We start from the raw sequence: 17695 nt of genomic DNA, 5'->3' as shown, positions 1-17695 counted from the left end.
AGTTGTACACCAACAAATTGGATGACCTAGATAAAATCGACAAATTCCTAGAAACACACAACCTACCAAGACTGGAACATGGAGAAATAGAAAATCTGAATAGACCTATATCTAGTAAAGAGGTTGAAACAGTAACCAAAAAGTTTACAACAAAGAAAGCCCAGAACTTAATGTCTTCCCTGGTGATTTCTACCAAACATTCAAAGAAGAATTAACACTAGTCCTTCCCACACTCTTCCAAAATATTGATCAAGATGGAACACTTTCCTAACTCAGTTCTATGAAGCCAGCAACCCTAATCCCAAAGCCAGACAAAGGCACTACAAGAAAACTACAGGCTGATATGTCTTATGAATATCAATACAAAAATCCTCAACAAAATACTAGCAAACAAAATTCAACAGCATTTTAAAAGGATTATACACTTTGACCAAGTGCGATTTATTCCTGCAGTGCAAGGATGGTCAAGTCAATCGGTGTAATCAAAATTAGTCAGTGTGGGCTTCCCTGGTGGCACAGTGGTTGAGAGTCCTCCTGCCGATGCAGGGGACATGGGTTTGTGCCCCGGTCCGGGAGGATCCCATGTGCTGCGGAGTGGCTGGGCCCGTGAGCCATGGCTGCTGAGCCTGCACATCCAGAGCCTGTGCTCCACAATGGGAGAGGCCACAGCAGTGAGAGGACCGTGTGCCGCAAAAAAAAAAAAATCAGTCAATGTAATACACCACTTTAACAGAATGAAGAGGGGGGCAAAAACCACAGGATCATCTCAATTGATGCAGAAGAGTTGATAAAATAACACCTTTTTTTTTTAATAAAAGCGCTCAACAAACTAGGACTAGAAGGAAACTATTGCAACGTAATAAAGGCCATATACGAAAAACCCACAGCTAACGTAATACTCCATGGCGAAAGACTGAAAGCTTTTTCTCTGAGATCAGGAACAAGACAAGGATGTCCACTTTCACTACTTCTATTCAACATAGGACTGTAAGTCCTACCCAAAGTAATTAGGCAAGGAAAGCAATATCCAAATTGGAAAGGGAGAAGAAAAATTATTTCCATTTGTTTGCAGATTACTTGATCCTGTGTGTAGAAAACCCGAAAGATTCCATCAAATAAACTAGTAGAACTAATAAATTCAGCAAAGTTGTAGGGTACAAAGTCGACACTCAGAAATCATTAACATTAAACAAACTAAAAAGGAAATTAAGAAAATTCAATTTATAATAGTATCAAAATGAATAATGTACTTAAGAATAAACTTAACCAAGTAGGCAACAGACTTACACACTGAAAACTACAAAATGTTGCTGAAAGAAATTAAAAGAATAGGGAGTTCCCTGGTGGCTTAGTGGTTAGGATTCCAGGCTTCCACTGCCGTGGCCCAGTTCAATCCCTGGTCGGGGAACTGAGATCCTGCAAGCTGCACAGTGCAGCCAGAAGAAAAAAAAATTAAAAGAAGAAACATATGGGGGAAAGTCTGTGTTCTTGGGTTGGACCCTTACCTTTCACCATATACAAATTAACTTAAACCTGATCAAAGACCTAAATGCAAGAGCTACTATAAAACTCTTAGAAGAAATCATAGAGGGAGAGCTTCATGACATTGGGTTTGGCAATGACTTCTTAGATATGACACCAAAAACACAGACAACAAAAGAAAAATTAGGTAAGTTGGACTTATCAAAATTAAAACTTTTGTGCATCAAAGGACACTATCAACAGAGTGAAAGGCAACCCAAGGAATGAGCGAAGATAATTGCAAATCATTTATCTGATAAAGGATTGATATTTAGAATATATAAAGAGCTCCTACTCTTAACAACAGAAAACAACTTGATTAAAAAATAGGGAAAGGACTTGAATAGACATTCTCCAAAGAAGTTACACAAATGACCAATAAGCACATGAAAAGATGCTCGACATCATTAGGGAAATGCAAGTTAAAACCACAGTAAGACACCACTTTGTACCCATTGGGATGGCTATTACAGAAAATTAAATTAAGGGGCTTCCCTGGTGGCGCAGTGGTTGAGAGTCCGCCTGCCGATGCAGGGGACACGGGTTTGTGCCCCGGTCTGGGAGGATCCCGCGTGCTGCGGAGCGGCTGGGCCCATGAGCCACGGCCGCTGGGCCTGTGCGTCCGGAGCCTGTGCTCCGCAACGGGAGAGGCCACAACAGTGAGAGGCCCGCATACCGCAAAAAAAAAAAAAAAAATTAAATTAAAAAAAATAAACAAAATCAGTGTTGGTGAGGATGTGCGGAAATTAGAACTCTTGTACATTGCAGATGGGAATGTAAAATAGTATATCCACTGTGGAAAATAAATGATGTTTCTTCAAAACAAAATATAGGATTACCATATAATCGAGCAATTCCACTTCTGGGTACATACCCAAATGAACTGAAAGCAGGGATTCAAAGAGATATTTGTATGCCCATGTTCATAGCAGCCTTATTTAGTGGCCAAAAGGTGGAAGCAACCCAAGTGCCCCTCAATGGATGAATAGATAAACAAAATGTGGTATATACATACAGTGGATAGACTAGTTGGATTCAGAGAGACAGAAAGTAGTAGGGTGGTTCCTAGAGGCTGGGGGAAAGGAGTGGGGAATTAGTGTTTCAAAGGACAGATTTTCAGTTGGGGAAGATGAAAAAGTTCTGGAGGTGGATGGTGGTGATGGTTGCACAACAATGTAAGTGTACTTAATGCCACAGAACTGTATACTTAAAAATGGTTAAAATGGCAAATTTTATGTTACATATATTTTACCATGACTTTCAAAAATCTATTACCAAAAAACAAAAATCATTGTAGCCTAGATTCTCCTGCTATCTATGTTTTATTGCTGTTCACCTGTCATTCATCAGTTTGTACAGACTCGCCTGCCTTTTACCACTTAGCTGTCCATACTCCAAGTCAGTTCTTCTCACAGCATTTCTTCTAGTTCACTGCAGTTTAAGACTCAGAAGCTCCTCTTTGAAAAGTCAGTGTGCTACATCCATTTAAGAACATTCTGTCAAGCAAAGACATCTGAGTATTCCAAATCAATAAAGGAGACAAAGACAAATAAGGCAGGTAAGTGATTTTTTTAAAATACTATTGGCCAAAATTACAAAAGCAGCACATGCTTATTGAAAAAAATGCAAATAATCCAACATACACAGAATATAAAGTGATGGTCCTCTCCCTCACTTCCCAGAGGTAATCATTGTTAGTAATATATGTATATCCTTCCAGAATATGTGAATCATGTTTCTTCAAAAATGGAGTTATGCTAATTTGAAAAAGGTTTTAAATTTTTTTAAATATCTTTATCTTCACCATCATCATCACTAAGATTTATTGAGGCTTACGTTTGCCAAAGTGCTTCACAGTCATCTGATTTAATCATTTTACAGCTCTTATGAGGAAGAATTATCTTTCATATGAGGAAACTGAAGTACAAAAAGGGTGAAATAACTTGCCCACAACCATATCACTAATAAGTAGTAGAACTATGATTTGAAAAAAAAAATTGCTTGACCACAGATTTCATGTCTATGACTTCTTTGCCTAAAATCATCCACAGTCTTTCAAGTTCACACATACAGAACTACCTCATTCCATCTAATAACTGATCATATCTCTTGTACTACCTCTTACTTAAAGCACTATTTTTCTTTAACATTTCAGATACCATATTTGATTTTTCTCATTCCTTTTTGGGTTGCATTTCCTCATTCTTCTCTGTAGGTTTATTCTCTACTACCAGGTCACTAAACATTAGACTTATTCAAGGCCTTCTTTGCATCTTACTTTATATTCTTGTATGAGCTATTTCGTCTTCTCCTATGGCTTCAAATATCTATGACAGTGACTCTTAAATTTATCTCCCTACTCCAGATTTACCCTCTGAGCTCTAGACTCATATATCTTATTGTCACTTGGAAGGCACATTAAACTGAATGTCAGACCTGAACTTATATATCCACTATTTTTTCCCGCCTATACCATATTAATAGAGTAATGAGTTTTATAAGGTACCGTGTGGAATAATACTGCCTTTTATTTATCCTAAGTTACCTCAGTTAAATTTCAAAGGATGATCCTTCATACTGCTACTAATATCCTACTATTGATCGTCAAGTATATTTACTTTCCCTGGCCCCTAAGAGGTGTTCTTCTCTATACCAAATTTTCCATTGTTACATCTAGGCACTCCTACCACCATGACGTTAAATTGTTTGTCTTAGAACCTCTAGTCTGTAAGAAAACATGACTATTTTTAGCTCTTCCTTACAATTTAGCCTTTATTCTAGACCATATTAAAATGGCAGGTAATCCCAGGAAATACTGAGCCAATTGTATCCTTTTCCCTCCTTCAATCCTTAAATTCATATTACTTCAGAAAGCAGAAAGGAGAATTAACTTTTTATGAATGAGTATATTTTACAAGAGTCACATACTTTATATGTAAATACTCCCAGCCCTACAAAGTTGGCATTGTTAGCCCCGTTTTCAAATGAAGAAACTGAGACTCTCAGAAATAAGTTAATTTTTTAACATAAGTGGCAGAATCTATACTGAAACAGTTTATCTGACTCAAAAGTCCATATTCATTATACTAACCTAGTTAAATCACAGCCCATTCCAGGTTTTCAAACCGTTTTCTTCCCATTGCTATAAATAACCAAATATAATCTTCCCTATCCTTGGATAAATCCTTACTTTGTGATTTATACATCTCTTACTAAGAGAGCCTAGAGTATAAAGTTTGCCATTCATATTTCTTTTATTCATCCTACAAATAATTTATGATGTTCCAGGAACATAATAAATGCTAGGGATTCAAAGATACATAAAACATAAAATGTACCTTTTAAAGGATTCACAGTCTAATATGGCTTATTCTGTTTCTTGCTTTGTATAAGCACTTAGGTATACCCAGACTAAAAGGTCTTCTGACTGTTGCAAAGTAGAGGAATATTTTAATCATGGTAGCCCCTGACATAAACAACTTTTAATGTGCTTGAAGGATAAGAGAAGAGATTATTATATAGGGCAGTGGTAGAGTTGGCTTGGCCTCTGAATTTTGTGCAGATAGAATAAGCTATTGTTACAAAGAGATCAGGAAATACCATGCTTAAATAAGATAGAAGTTTATTTCTCTCTCATGTAACAGTCCAGAAGTGAGTAGCCAGGGCTAGTCAGGCAGCTCATTCACCCCTAAATTACAGTTTCCCTCTCTGGAGTCACAGTGGCTGCTCTACTTGTTATCATTTCCCTGCCAGTAAGAAGAGAGAGAAGTGGGGAAGAGCAAACAACTTCCTTTTAATGATGTAGTCCAGAATTTGGACAGGTCACTTCTGTTCATACCCTATTAGCCAGAACTTAGTTACATGGTCACACCTAGTAGTGGGGAAGGCCAGTAAATATATTCTCTAGCTGGATGATCATGTGCCCATTTAAAGGTCTATATTACTGGGCTTCCCTGGTGGCACAGTGGTTGAGAGTCCGCCTGCCGATGCAGGGGACACAGGTTCGTGCCCCAGTCTGGGAAGATCCCACATGCCGCAGAGCGGCTGGGCCCATGAGCCATGGCTGCTGAGCCTGTGCATCTGTAGCCTGTGCTCTGCAACGGGAGAAGCCACACAAAAAAGTCTGTATTACTAAAAGAAAGAATGAGAATGCGTATGTGGTAATAATTAGCAGTCTTTGCCATATCTTGTGACTGACTAGTTAAGTTGCCTAGGGAGTTTCAAATATCACAAGATTCCACAGTGTGGAATTAAATATTAAATCAGTTTTATTATACCAAGTTGCTTGTCACTCATTCCTGCCACTGTCCTGTGGGAGAAACCAAATATATTTTTAAAAGACTTAAGTACCCTCTGTTGTTTCTTTGACCAAGAGAAGAATCTTAATAAAGTAATAAAAACATCTGAAAATTTAAAAACTGATTGCCAATTTAAAAGTCAGATTACCATATTCATAAATGATTAAGTTACAGAAAACTTCCTGCGTTTGATCTGCTTGTCCCCAGAGCCTTTGTATTATGTAATCAGAAAATATCTTCTTGTTGAGAAAAGAAGTATTTGTCTCTTCTTGCCCAGTTCTTGATTAAAAGAGAAATATCTACAATAACTTGTATATAAAGGATGAAATTTTCTTAATTCTAAAATAGTTCAGATGCTGTGCTATAAACTGCTTTTTCTTTGTACTGATAAGTAAGTTGAAGGATATAAAATATTTCAAATCATCCTGTGTGCTAAGCAAAGAGCCTTATTGACTAACCAGTGGGTATAAGGTGAAAACCTCAAATAAGACTAAATTTATGCTGTCTTTTTATCATAAATTACAGTTCTAAATGTTTTTCTGACAATAAATGTAAAGCCATAAGGATTGTGCTGTCAGATTGCTTTATTCTAGAGCTAGTCTTGACCCATGTGAAATGTAAACTCTCAAGGCTTATGTTACCTATAAAAGCTTGTAAAACATGTTTTAAAGGAATGCATAAAGGCGTAACATGCCTTTATTTTACGTACTACTTTATTTTAAAATGCCTTTACTTTCACTTAAGATGTGAATGGCCTCATTATTGTTTACTACTCTTCCTTTTTACCTTTCTTTGCTCCTCAAAACATTTATCTTGGTGTAAAGTGTCGGTAGGAATAAAGTAGTTCACTCTTTTTTTTTCTACTGAAGCTACTGGTATTAGAATAAAGGTGCTTCTGGCTGTTTCTGATCGAAGGCTTATTTCTTCTATTGTACATTGTGAGTACTTTGCCATAAACTTGTTTTCCACCTATTAGAATTTAAAATGTTTGTATCCTTTGTTCCAGGCCTTAATTTTCAGAAATATGTCCTGTTAAAACTTTTAGGCAGGTATGCTAGGATATATATTCAAGAAGATTCATTAATAATTAGGAATATTTAAATTATGATACCCATTCAAAGATTATTTTGAGCACCGCTCAATGTATTGTATCAGGAACTGCTCTAAGTTACTGGGTCTACAATGAGCAGCAGAAATGCTCCCTACTTCATGAAATGGTGGCACAGACTAGTTAAGCAGAGACTAGTCAAACAGTCCTGTAAATGTAAAGTTTCAAACTCTGATAAGTACTAGGAAGAAAAGTAAACTGCTTTTAAAATGTCTGTTAGGGATTTGACCTAATTTAGAGAAGACAATTTTTATGAAGTGATTGTGGAAGGACAAGGTTGGGGGGCTTTCCAGGTACAAGCCCCATTGGCCTAAAGAACTGAAAGTATAAGGGAAATAATGCAATGAGAAGAGTCAAGGGCAAGACTTTGTAGAGTTTTAGAGGCCATATTGAAGATTTTTGGTTTTTTATTCTATAATCAGTAGGGAGCCATTTAAGGTTTTTTGGGGGAAGGGGTGGGAGGAGGAAAGAGTGGGTCTTATGATTAGATTTACATTTTGCAAAGAACACTATGGCTACAGTGTAGAGAGTGGATTGGCTGATAGATTTAAGAAGAGCAGTTAGGCTGTTGCAGTAGTTCGTTAATGTTGGATGCTTGAACTGTTATGTCTACATTGGAAATGAACAAGTGGATAGATTTGAGAGTATTTAAGATTAAAATTGACACTTGGTGATGGATTGGCAATAGAACAAGTAAATGTCAAGGATGGTTGTAGCTTTCTGGATAAATAGCGGTGCCATGTACTGAGAGAAGGAATACTAGAAAAGGACCGATTTGGTGGGGTTGCAGGGGATTTGAGGGGTTTGTTAGTTGGAGGGAGGAGATCATCGGATTTGAGTAAGTAAAATTTGAAATGCTTTTTCAGGAGCACTTGACCACATAGATATAGAGTTCAAAGGAGGGTTCTGCTAGAAGGAGAATTTGAAAGTCTGGGAAATAACCAACCACTGGGAATGAGATTGCCTGAAGGGAGAATATATAGCAAAAAGAGGACCTTGGTAGAGCTAGATAGACTCACATGAGTCTAGCCATGGTGCTTATTTAGGGTCTTGGGCATTGTGGTCAGGCAAACCTGTATTCAAATCCCAGCTCTACTACCTACTGAGAAACCTTGAGCAGGTTATTTTGTAACTCTTTGTGCCTCAGTTTTCTCATCTGTAACATGTGGGAAATAATCTCAGAAGGTTAGTTTAAGGATTAAGTGAGATAGAGAAAATAAAGCTCTCTAATTTCCGGAGCATAGTAGTCAGTGAAATGATCATATGATGATAATGTGTTGATGAAAAATTTGGTTGCAAAACAGTTCACATTTTTAAAAAAAGATACATACACATGTACACAGAAGTTTTGAAAGGGCAAATGCCCAAGTGTCAGTAGTAATTACCTCTGAGGAGGAAAGGAGAGCAAAGTAAAGGAAGAGACTGTCACTTTTACTTTGTACATATCTGGGGTTTTGTTATGTTGGTAATGGTGGACATTTTGTTGTTTTTTGCATTGTTTTCAACAAACGTGCTACTTTTGTAGTTTTTAACGACAATTTTGTTTCTTAATCATTTCTGAGCCTATTTAGTCTCTTTGTAAACTTTGAACAACCAGAGTTTGTTTTTTTGCTTGACAGAATGTTTTTGATTCAATGGAGATACCACACTGATTTCTTGAAGAAAAGCTTCTGAGTCCTAGATTACAGTGAACTAGAAGGACTGAGAAACTGGCTTAGAGCATGGGGTGGTTGTGTGGTAAGTCTGGTGACAAATTGCCTATGTACAGTGATAATCAGAGCTTTAGTTAATGGACATATGCACTACATGCTATAGTAACAGATATTATGTGGAAACGTTGTTCATTATTACAGGAAAGTAACTAATGTTTGCAAAGAGCTTATTATGTACCATAATAAGCAATCTCCTTCAATCCTGTAAGTAAATATTATTTTCATTTCAAAGTGAAAGAAACCAAGGCTCAAAGAAGTTGAATAAATTAATCAGGACCACAATGCAATATTGTAAAATAAAAATAGTTTACCATTTGGCATGCAGAGAAATTGGTGACAGCACTGTCACTTAATAGTAGATAATCAGATTGATAATCTGATCAGTCAAATTGCAGATCTCCCAGGTGAGTCTTGGTATCAGGAAGGTGGGAGAGGGCAGGGTTTATAACTTCTTAGTTATAGGAGAATATAGCAGAGAATGGTTTAGCAATGAGCTGTGTAAACTATATCTCTGAGTTTTTAATCCTATACCGTCTCTTTTTTTTTTTAACCTAAAATTGAAGTTGGTTTTTAGTTTACCAAAGTTTCAAGATAAGACAATTAGTTTGTGTCTGAAGTGTTATGTATTGGAATAATTAATATTTAATTATCTTCCTTCATGAACTGTGGAGCTCCCTATTGAGAGCTTTTGTGGTAGCCAAGCAAATCCTTCAATAAAGCTTTTGTCCTCTTTGTTAATCTTGGAACAGTTTGAAAGGTTTTTAAACCAAGGCTTTTTCTTTTAATCCATTCAATATTTACTAAAATTTTTATTCTTTCTATACTTAGAGGAAAAGAATGGTATGTCTCAGAATATTGGGATTAGTTCTTGAGGATGAGAAGAGATAATGTTTGACCTATTTAGAGAATTATGGATGACTTAAGGACACTTGAACTTTTTTTCCCATTTAGGAAATACGTGCTTTGGAAATGAAAAATGAGAATTTTCAGTATCAGCAGTAGGAAAAAATTCAATTTATAGAACTCTATATTAATATTTATGAAACCCATGAAAACTTGAGCAGCTGTATGTCCAAAATTATAGAGAATATGCTGCCTTAGTTTTGAAGATGGATTGAAATTTTGCCTGGATAAAGGGACATTTCTTAAGATAAGCTTTTTGCTTTATTTATGATAGTCGAGAGTATGTATGGACAACCATTTTTAGTAAATTCAAGATGTGTACTGTATTTAATCACCATTGTTTTAAGTTTTGCTTTTGAACACTGAGAAAGAATACAAAGTACATTCTGGCACCAAGTACCTAAGTACCTGTTTACCTCTTTAGATGCTGATAGACCACTTGTTTTGCTAGTCTTTGGAACTGGAAGGAGTGTCAAATACACAGAAGCCAGAGTCATCTCGGCCAGATGGTGTTTGATACAGATGGATGGTTAGTTGTCATGCAGATCTCCTAGTTGGTAACTTGTTGCTGCCATCTGACTCAAAGAATCATTCACACACACTGGCTGTCAAAAGCATCTTCTCTTCTGTCTGTTTTAGCTGTCATGTCTGTGCTCTGTACAGAAGTGTTGACAAGACATTGCTGTTGTACATTTTCAATGTGGTTGTTAGTGATTTTTCTGTTTTGTTGGGTCTTTGGTAGTGCTGGAATGTACTTGCTTTTTAATTGTACTGGTTTTTTTAAAAAAAATACTGTGACAGTGCAACAATTATCTGACCTTTTAAAAAGACTTTTCAGATAGTAAGTTTGTTGACATCTGTTCAGTGAACAAAAGCATTTACTAAAAAGAAAAAAAAACCAAACTTCTTGTTCCTGTTAGTTTCCAAACATAGCAAGTAAACTGAATTCTGCTGGTTATTTCCCAGTTTGATACAGTATCCCCTTCTGGACTTCCCCTCTCATAGCCTTGTGGTCAGAAGCTTTATACTATTTTCTAAATATGTATTTTCTCTTCTCAAATTAGTACTTTTTTTTCTGATAGTATAAGCTTCCCTTTTTTTCCAAAAAAAGAAAAAGAAAATCTTCAGACATGGCCTTTTTTTTTTGCATCCATCTTCTGAAACTTAATTTCCTTTTGTCTTATTTACCTACTGACCTACTGTCTCTATTTTTCCTATTTTCCTTATAGAAATGTAAGCAAAACCTTATCTCCATTCCTTCAGGTTACTTCTGAAGGCATATCTATTTCTCTTATATTTCCTTATAAAACTTAGTTTATTTATTCGACTAATATTTATTGAGCATCTCAGTGTGTGCTAGGTACTCTGCTGTACTCTGGAGATGGGGTACTCAGGAGAAAATAGTCTCTGCCCTTGAGGAGGTCATAGTCTAAAGGGAAGTCATACATATAAACATTTAGGCTAGACTACTGTAATTGATATAATGTAAGTATGTGGAAAGAACAGTAAAAGAACATGGGTCATTGCTGTTCTATTTCCCCTGCTATACTTCCAGAGTATTGGTTTTTAAATTATTACAGAATTTGCTTAAGTTTATAAAGTACTTTGTTAAGTTGTTTAAGAAATAGTTCAAAACTTCAACTTGAAATTATTGTTGATCTATAGTTTTTTTTCCAGCTAATGAAAACATTTTCAGCATTATTCATTTATTGTAATATGTTATATGCAGATGTGCTAAAGTATATTTTTAAGCCAGAAACTAGAAGATGAAAATTACCTGGCAGAGGCTTTCTGAGTTGGTTCCAAAAGAAAATACAAGTCATTTGTTTTTTCATTAAGGTTGGGGGAAAATATATAGTACATGGAGAATGGACTGAGGCTTGAATAACTTATACATTTATTCTGGGCCCGTCTCTAACTTACTAAGTTTTTTTGTACTGGTTACTTAATGCTGGATAGTAGAATATATATAGCTCTCAAAGAATAGTGAAAGAATGGGTAATTTTTCGTTGATATTTATGAAAAGCTTTGAGTTCTTTAGAGAAAGTTCTAAATACACAGAAGTAGATAGTACAGACTGTAATATCAGTGTGTTTGCTGATTCCTCAGCCCTGGTGGCTCTGTGTAGCCAGGTAAATTTCAAGTATTACAGAATTTGCATTAGAGGTTTAAACCCTTCTTGCAGTCAGCCTACCCACTCTTTCTAGGGGCTTGGATGTAAGTTTATGTAGGAATAAGAAGTCTTATTTGGGGAAGCCTGGCCCTCGACTGGAATTTGGTATCCAAGGTTCTGTTCTCAGACTCCTAGTCATAGGACATATGGTTCAGACAGATTCAAAAGACTCATTCTTTTATTCATTATAATAAAATTTACTTGGATTTTCTTTTAATTGGATTCTTTATTTCTTTTATTTTATTTTTTCAATAAGCATGTACTGAATTCCTCCTATGTGTAAGTTACTTTGCAGAGTTCTATGGGAGTATCAAGTTATATGATACTACCCTCAGGCAACATGCAAAGACAACACACCACTTGGGTTATTTACCAGCTTTGTCAGTTACTCATGTTTGAAGTGTAATACTTATAAAATTTCACCTTTTATTTGGGAAAATGTGGTATTTTGCTTTCATTTCTTAAGCTGATTTACTTTGGGAATCTGGGAACAGCTGTGTATATAAAGAACTTTAGGTTTATAGATCTCTGAAAATAATAGAGCTTCATTAATTTTGAACCTTGATTAAGTATCAATTCAAAATAGTATATTTAGTATTATTGAAGGACAGTCCAAGATTATTAGAACCCCATTTCATATTTCAAGGAATTTACAATTTAGTCATTTATATGTTCTTCTAGTGATAGAAATTGTTAAAGAATTCTCTATTATTTTTTGGTCATACATTTTTCAGACTTCGTGTTAATTTGATAATTGTAATGGAACGTTTTCAAATTTCGGGTTTGCAACATTTGTATCCTCTAATGCAAACTCGTGTTCTTCTTTCATTGTTTAATTCTCACAGCCACTGCAATGAAATAGTAAGGTGAATGGATTAAAAATATAAGGGAAATTGTGGTATTTAAGATATCCACTAGAGATTAACCATGTGTTCTCTTGACTTCTTAAAACTTAATCTTAGAAGTTTCTGATCAATGTATTTTATAATTTGTACATGTCCTTTGATTTTCCTAGTGTTTTAGCTATAGCTACTTCCTTTGTGTTTTTGTACTCTAAAAGTAAATTCAAAAGTGTGTTTATTTAAAAGACATGAAATCTTCACTTTTTAAAGTTAGTGGGTATTTTTATAGAATAACTTTAATATCCATTTTGTCATTCATGCTTTTTTTTTATTATTAAGGATTAAATTCTAAATTTTAATTTTTATCCAAGGAACTATACATTGAACTCTTAACTGAAATTTCTTTAAGAAGATTTTTAAAATTTTACAGTGTTTAAAGCGTTTTAAATCACTTATGTGTAATGATTATAAATGCATTATTGGATCCTATTTTTAGCTCATAAATAAATGCTCCAGTACCTGGGAAATGGCAATATGGGTAACTCATATCTATATGTAATTATTAAGGGGCAGTAAATGTATGTACATGTCTGTCAGTAAATATCAGGCTAACTGGTTTTTATGTCAGCAGACTGAGAACTATGAGCAGAGAATACGTGAGCAACAGGAACAGCTGTCACTTCAACAAACTATTATTGACAAGCTAAAATCACAGTTACTTCTTGTGAATTCCAGTCAAGGTATGTTCATGTTAAATTTTTATTTATTTCTTAAACCTCTGGGAGAAAAGAAAGATGGAAGTTAAGTTTTTCTATTTTATTTCTCCATTGTTTTACAGTAGTTCTGATATTTTAATAACTGTGGTACAGTTATGTTTATTTAAGAAATGAACAGTTGCAGGAAATGGGAAAATGGACATTCACATATATTATCTGGTGGAACTCTTAAGTTGATAAAACTTCCTAGAAGACAATTTGTCAATAAATAGCAAAAGCTTTTAAAATGTCTGTGCCTTTTAAACCAAAAATTTAAGTCCTAAGAATATATCATAAGAAGATATTTCTTTAAGTACTCAAGGTATATATGCAAGGATGCTCATCACAGTGTAATTTCTAATAATGGAAAACTAGAAATAAATGTTCAACAGTTAAATTACAGTCATTTGTGTAGTGAACAGCTATGTAGCCAAGAAAAGTGATAATAGGTGTTCAGTTACAAACATGAGACATATTCATGACATATGGCAAACTGAGCAAAGCAAGATAAAAAATAAATGTAATTTTATCTATGCAAAAAAAAAGATTCTTTTGTGAATTTATATGTATTGGAAAAGAAAAATTCTGATAAAATATAAACCAAAATGTTAACAGGAATAATTCACAGATAATAAAAACTGTGGGTAGCTTTTATTTTTTTATTCTTTTCAGCATGTCTGCATTTTCTCATTTTTTAATAATAAGCATAGAGTATTATGCAAATAATTATCATAAACAAGAAATGCATACCTGAAAATATGACTTAAATAAAAGTTTAATTACATTGCTGATGATAAGATACAAAGAACATACTTCTAGTTTTCTAAATTCTACATATTTTATATACTACTGATACTGGAAGAGTAGGGGTTTTGTGCGTTTAGTGGGAATTAAAGTAAAAAAATATGAATCAAATATGCCAAAATCTAAATGGGCAAATTGTCAAAGTAACTATTATCTAAAGAATTTTTTAAATTCATAGTTTAAAATCTCTACTCTTTAAAATTAGGGATTTGGGTTTGTATTCTTTTTACTTTTCCAGGTGGTACCAAAAACAAGGATTTCCCACTTATGTCTAAGAGGTTTTTGTCTTACAGATAACAGTTATGGCTGTGTTCCCCTGCTTGAAGACAGTGAAGCAAGGAGGAATAATTTGACTCTGGATCAGCCACATGATAACGTAAAATCACGAATACCAAAAGAAAAAGAATCAAAGGTAGACTGCGCTGCCAGTTTATTCCCTAAAGGAAATAAATGAGAAATCGGGCTTCTTGAATTATTTAGTCAGTATTCTGTCACATTTGGGATGGGCAGGAACGGTGGAGAAAGTGGATAAGATTCTTTTCAACCCTAACACTGCTGTTGCAAGAATCAAAATTTAAATGGTGGTACATAACACATCTTCCCCATTTTATTTTCCTGAAATGGATCCACCACTGGAATTCTAAACAGAAGTTCTCTATATACAAACAAGTAACTTACATGTTCCTAAATATATTTGAAGCACTATTTCCAAGTAAAATAAAGACTTAAATTTCCTATTTCCTAGTATTCTCTTTTCTATCTCACAGGTGTTTACCAATGAAATAAAAGATTTTACATAGAAAGAAATAAGATAGTAAGACACAGATGATTCTGGGCTAGAAAATAGCATTCTAGTTTTTTCATTTGCCTGTGTTTAATTAAAAAACAAAATCTGCCTAACTAGCTTAAGCAAAAGTCTTCATTGAAGCAATATAAAAAGGAATATTGCATATCTGCAGAGAGATGTGTACAAAGATGTTCATGGTACATTGGTTAGAAACAACCTAAACATCTGTCAGTAGCAGAATGGTATATCCTTACAATTAAACATTTTAGAAAAATTAAACTAAATATTTATATATTAATATACCTAGATTTCAAAAACAATGTTGAGTAAAAAATGGAAATTTCAAAATGAAAAAATGGGAATAATTTATTTAGATTTTTTAAAAATATAAAACATTATGACATCATTTATAAAAATATAAACGTGTAGTAGAAGTATAAAAACGTATGCAGGAAGGGTATTCTTTAGAAAAATGAAGGTGGGGAGAAAAGAGACTGATTCTGGGAAAGGAATAAAGAGGGCTTCAGGTATATCTGTAGCTTTTCTGTTTTTAAAGAGAAGTTCTGAAGAAAATATGGCAGAATCTTAATGCTCGTTAAATCAGGGTGGTCGAAATACAGATGTATATTGTATTATTCTCCATGCTTTTCTGAATCATTGGAATTTTATGTTTAAAAATGAATTTTTTTAATGAGATGAGTTGTGTTTTAGTGAGATGAAACAGCTCTTGAGTGAAATAATATCTCCTAACAAATGAGGACACTTAACAACCACAAGACAATTAAGTCAAGAGTGCTATATTTATTTATTTATTCCCTTCTAAATCAGGTAGGAGATTTTAACTTTGTGTGTCAAGGTTATTCAGTTACTTATCCCATAACTAAGACTATCTTAACTTGTTTTTATTTAACATCAAATCTGAGAAATCCAGTTTGACAGTTCCCTATAAATAAAAATTTTAGAATGAAAAATTCCCTACAGTATCTCCCAGTTCATATTTCTTTATTTAGAATCATTATTGGATTTTTATTTGAATCATTCAGCTCTCTTCACCCCCACTGCAATTTCCGTTTATCTAAAACTGCTAGTAAACACAAGAAACTGTGCCACTGGAACATGTTCAGGTTTATTTTGCAAAAGACAAAATTCAGAAACAGTGATTCTGAGTGTTAGAATACAATTTTGTGATAGAGCCTATTATAGTACATTTTAAAATCATTGAACTACTATAAAATGCTGACATAAATTTAGTGCTTAAGTAAATAACATTTGCAGACCATTTTCCTGTTTCAGAGACTTCTAAATGTCATGATTTATCATCAATTTTTAGTCAAAATTCTTATATTTATTCCAATTATAACATTTCTCTGAAAATAATAAAATATCTGCAGTTCAAGTACATAGAAAGTATTTTTGAAAGTAGCAGTCTTGATTAGAACAAAGGGGATAATGTGAAAGGCTCTAAGATATATTAATAATTTAGTTTATTTTGAATTTGGATAATTTGTCATTATGAAAGTTTTAGAGTTTGTCAATTAGTGTTCAAAGAGAACCTTCAAACAGATTTCTTTTTTAAATTATGTTTGTTTTAATTTTGTAAGATATCTTTATGTCTCAAATATATATATATCTGAACAGCTGGGCTGAAATTAAGTGTAAGTAACAGAAATCATGTCAAAGGTAGCTTATTTCCAAAAAATTAATAATGTTGCATCAATTATAACCTTATTTGTTGACAGACCATAAGAGGGAAAAATATAAAGCTCCAAGTAGGAAATAAATCTAAATTCAGTGAGTTCTCTTAATTATCTTTACTAACAGGGGAAAGATTTATTTGACAGCTACGTATTTAACTCTTTGAATAGCTCATCAACTCAATCTTTTTGTACTATAATAAAAATTAGCAGTTTTATATTTCAGTTTTCTAATCTTCCTTTATATATCTAGAGCCAAAGTGCTAATGAGCACTAAACATATAAAGGATTAAAGAGAAGAAATATATTCTAAAAGAATGGATAAATTGGATTTATTGAGTATTTAAGAGCTGGCTATATATGCGTTACAAAAATTAGTCCTAATTTAGAAAAATACTGGCCAATTGAAATTAAAATCTTTTCCATTGGCATATATGTTGATCGAGCTAATTAAGTTATAATTAAATACACTTTTAGGTAATACAATTGAAATCCTTTCCTGAAGGAGTTTGATTGGCATGGATATCATTAAGGTTTTTCCAAAATGAAAAAATTCCGTATTGGTTGCTTGCAATTTTGTCAAAGTATGCATGTATACACAAGACAAAACCTAGAAGGTAGTATGCAGAAATGGCTAAGATAATGGCACAATTTTCTGTTTTCAATATGCTTTTATTTTATTAGCCTTCTCAAAAACTAATTGATTTTATTTTTTTTACTGAAATATAGTTAATTTACAACATTATGTTAATTTCTGCTGTACAGCAAAGTGACTCAGTTATACATATATATATATTCTTTTCCATTATGGTTTATCATACTGAATATAGTTCTCTGTGTCATGAAAAACTTAACTGATTTTAGAAATTACATTCCCAATCAGTTGGCCTAGCCTCTGTAATGAATTAGTGAGTTAATAGAAACGTTTTGAACCAACAACAGAAGGAGGCTACTGCTAACCACTCACAGTCCTTTCCTCCTCCTATTTGGTGGGTAGTTTGAGAACTGTTTACCTTGTTTGGGACTTGGATACGTTATTTGAAAAGGGAAAGACCCCCAGACATTATGGCAAATGGCAACTATGGCTGCCTTGGAAAA

At 33.9% G+C, this 17695-nt stretch overlaps 1 protein-coding gene across 12 annotated transcripts in view; it reads left to right on the top strand.

Moving 5' to 3' along the window:
• TANK (TRAF family member associated NFKB activator) overlaps nt 1-17695 on the top strand; it is an 88775-nt gene that overhangs the window by 41375 nt on the left and 29705 nt on the right. For 7 of the 12 annotated variants that reach the window (XR_003793809.1, XM_029224436.1, XM_029224434.1 and 4 more), the window contains exons 3-4: nt 13186-13297; nt 14410-14528. Coding sequence is in view for 11 of the 12 variants with exons in the window: in XM_029224436.1 (XP_029080269.1) it covers nt 13186-13297; nt 14410-14528 (231 nt within the window). In the remaining variant the exon portion in view is untranslated. The remainder of the gene's footprint in view (nt 1-13185; nt 13298-14409; nt 14529-17695) is intronic. The other 5 variants (XM_029224439.1, XM_029224440.1, XM_029224432.1 and 2 more) reach the window with 1 other exon arrangement.

This window comes from Monodon monoceros, unplaced genomic scaffold (genome assembly GCF_005190385.1).
Source record: "Monodon monoceros isolate NGI ecotype Baffin Bay Population unplaced genomic scaffold, NGI_Narwhal_1 Super_Scaffold_16, whole genome shotgun sequence".
NCBI lineage: Eukaryota > Metazoa > Chordata > Mammalia > Artiodactyla > Monodontidae > Monodon > Monodon monoceros.
This window is presented reverse-complemented; position numbering and strand designations above follow the sequence as displayed.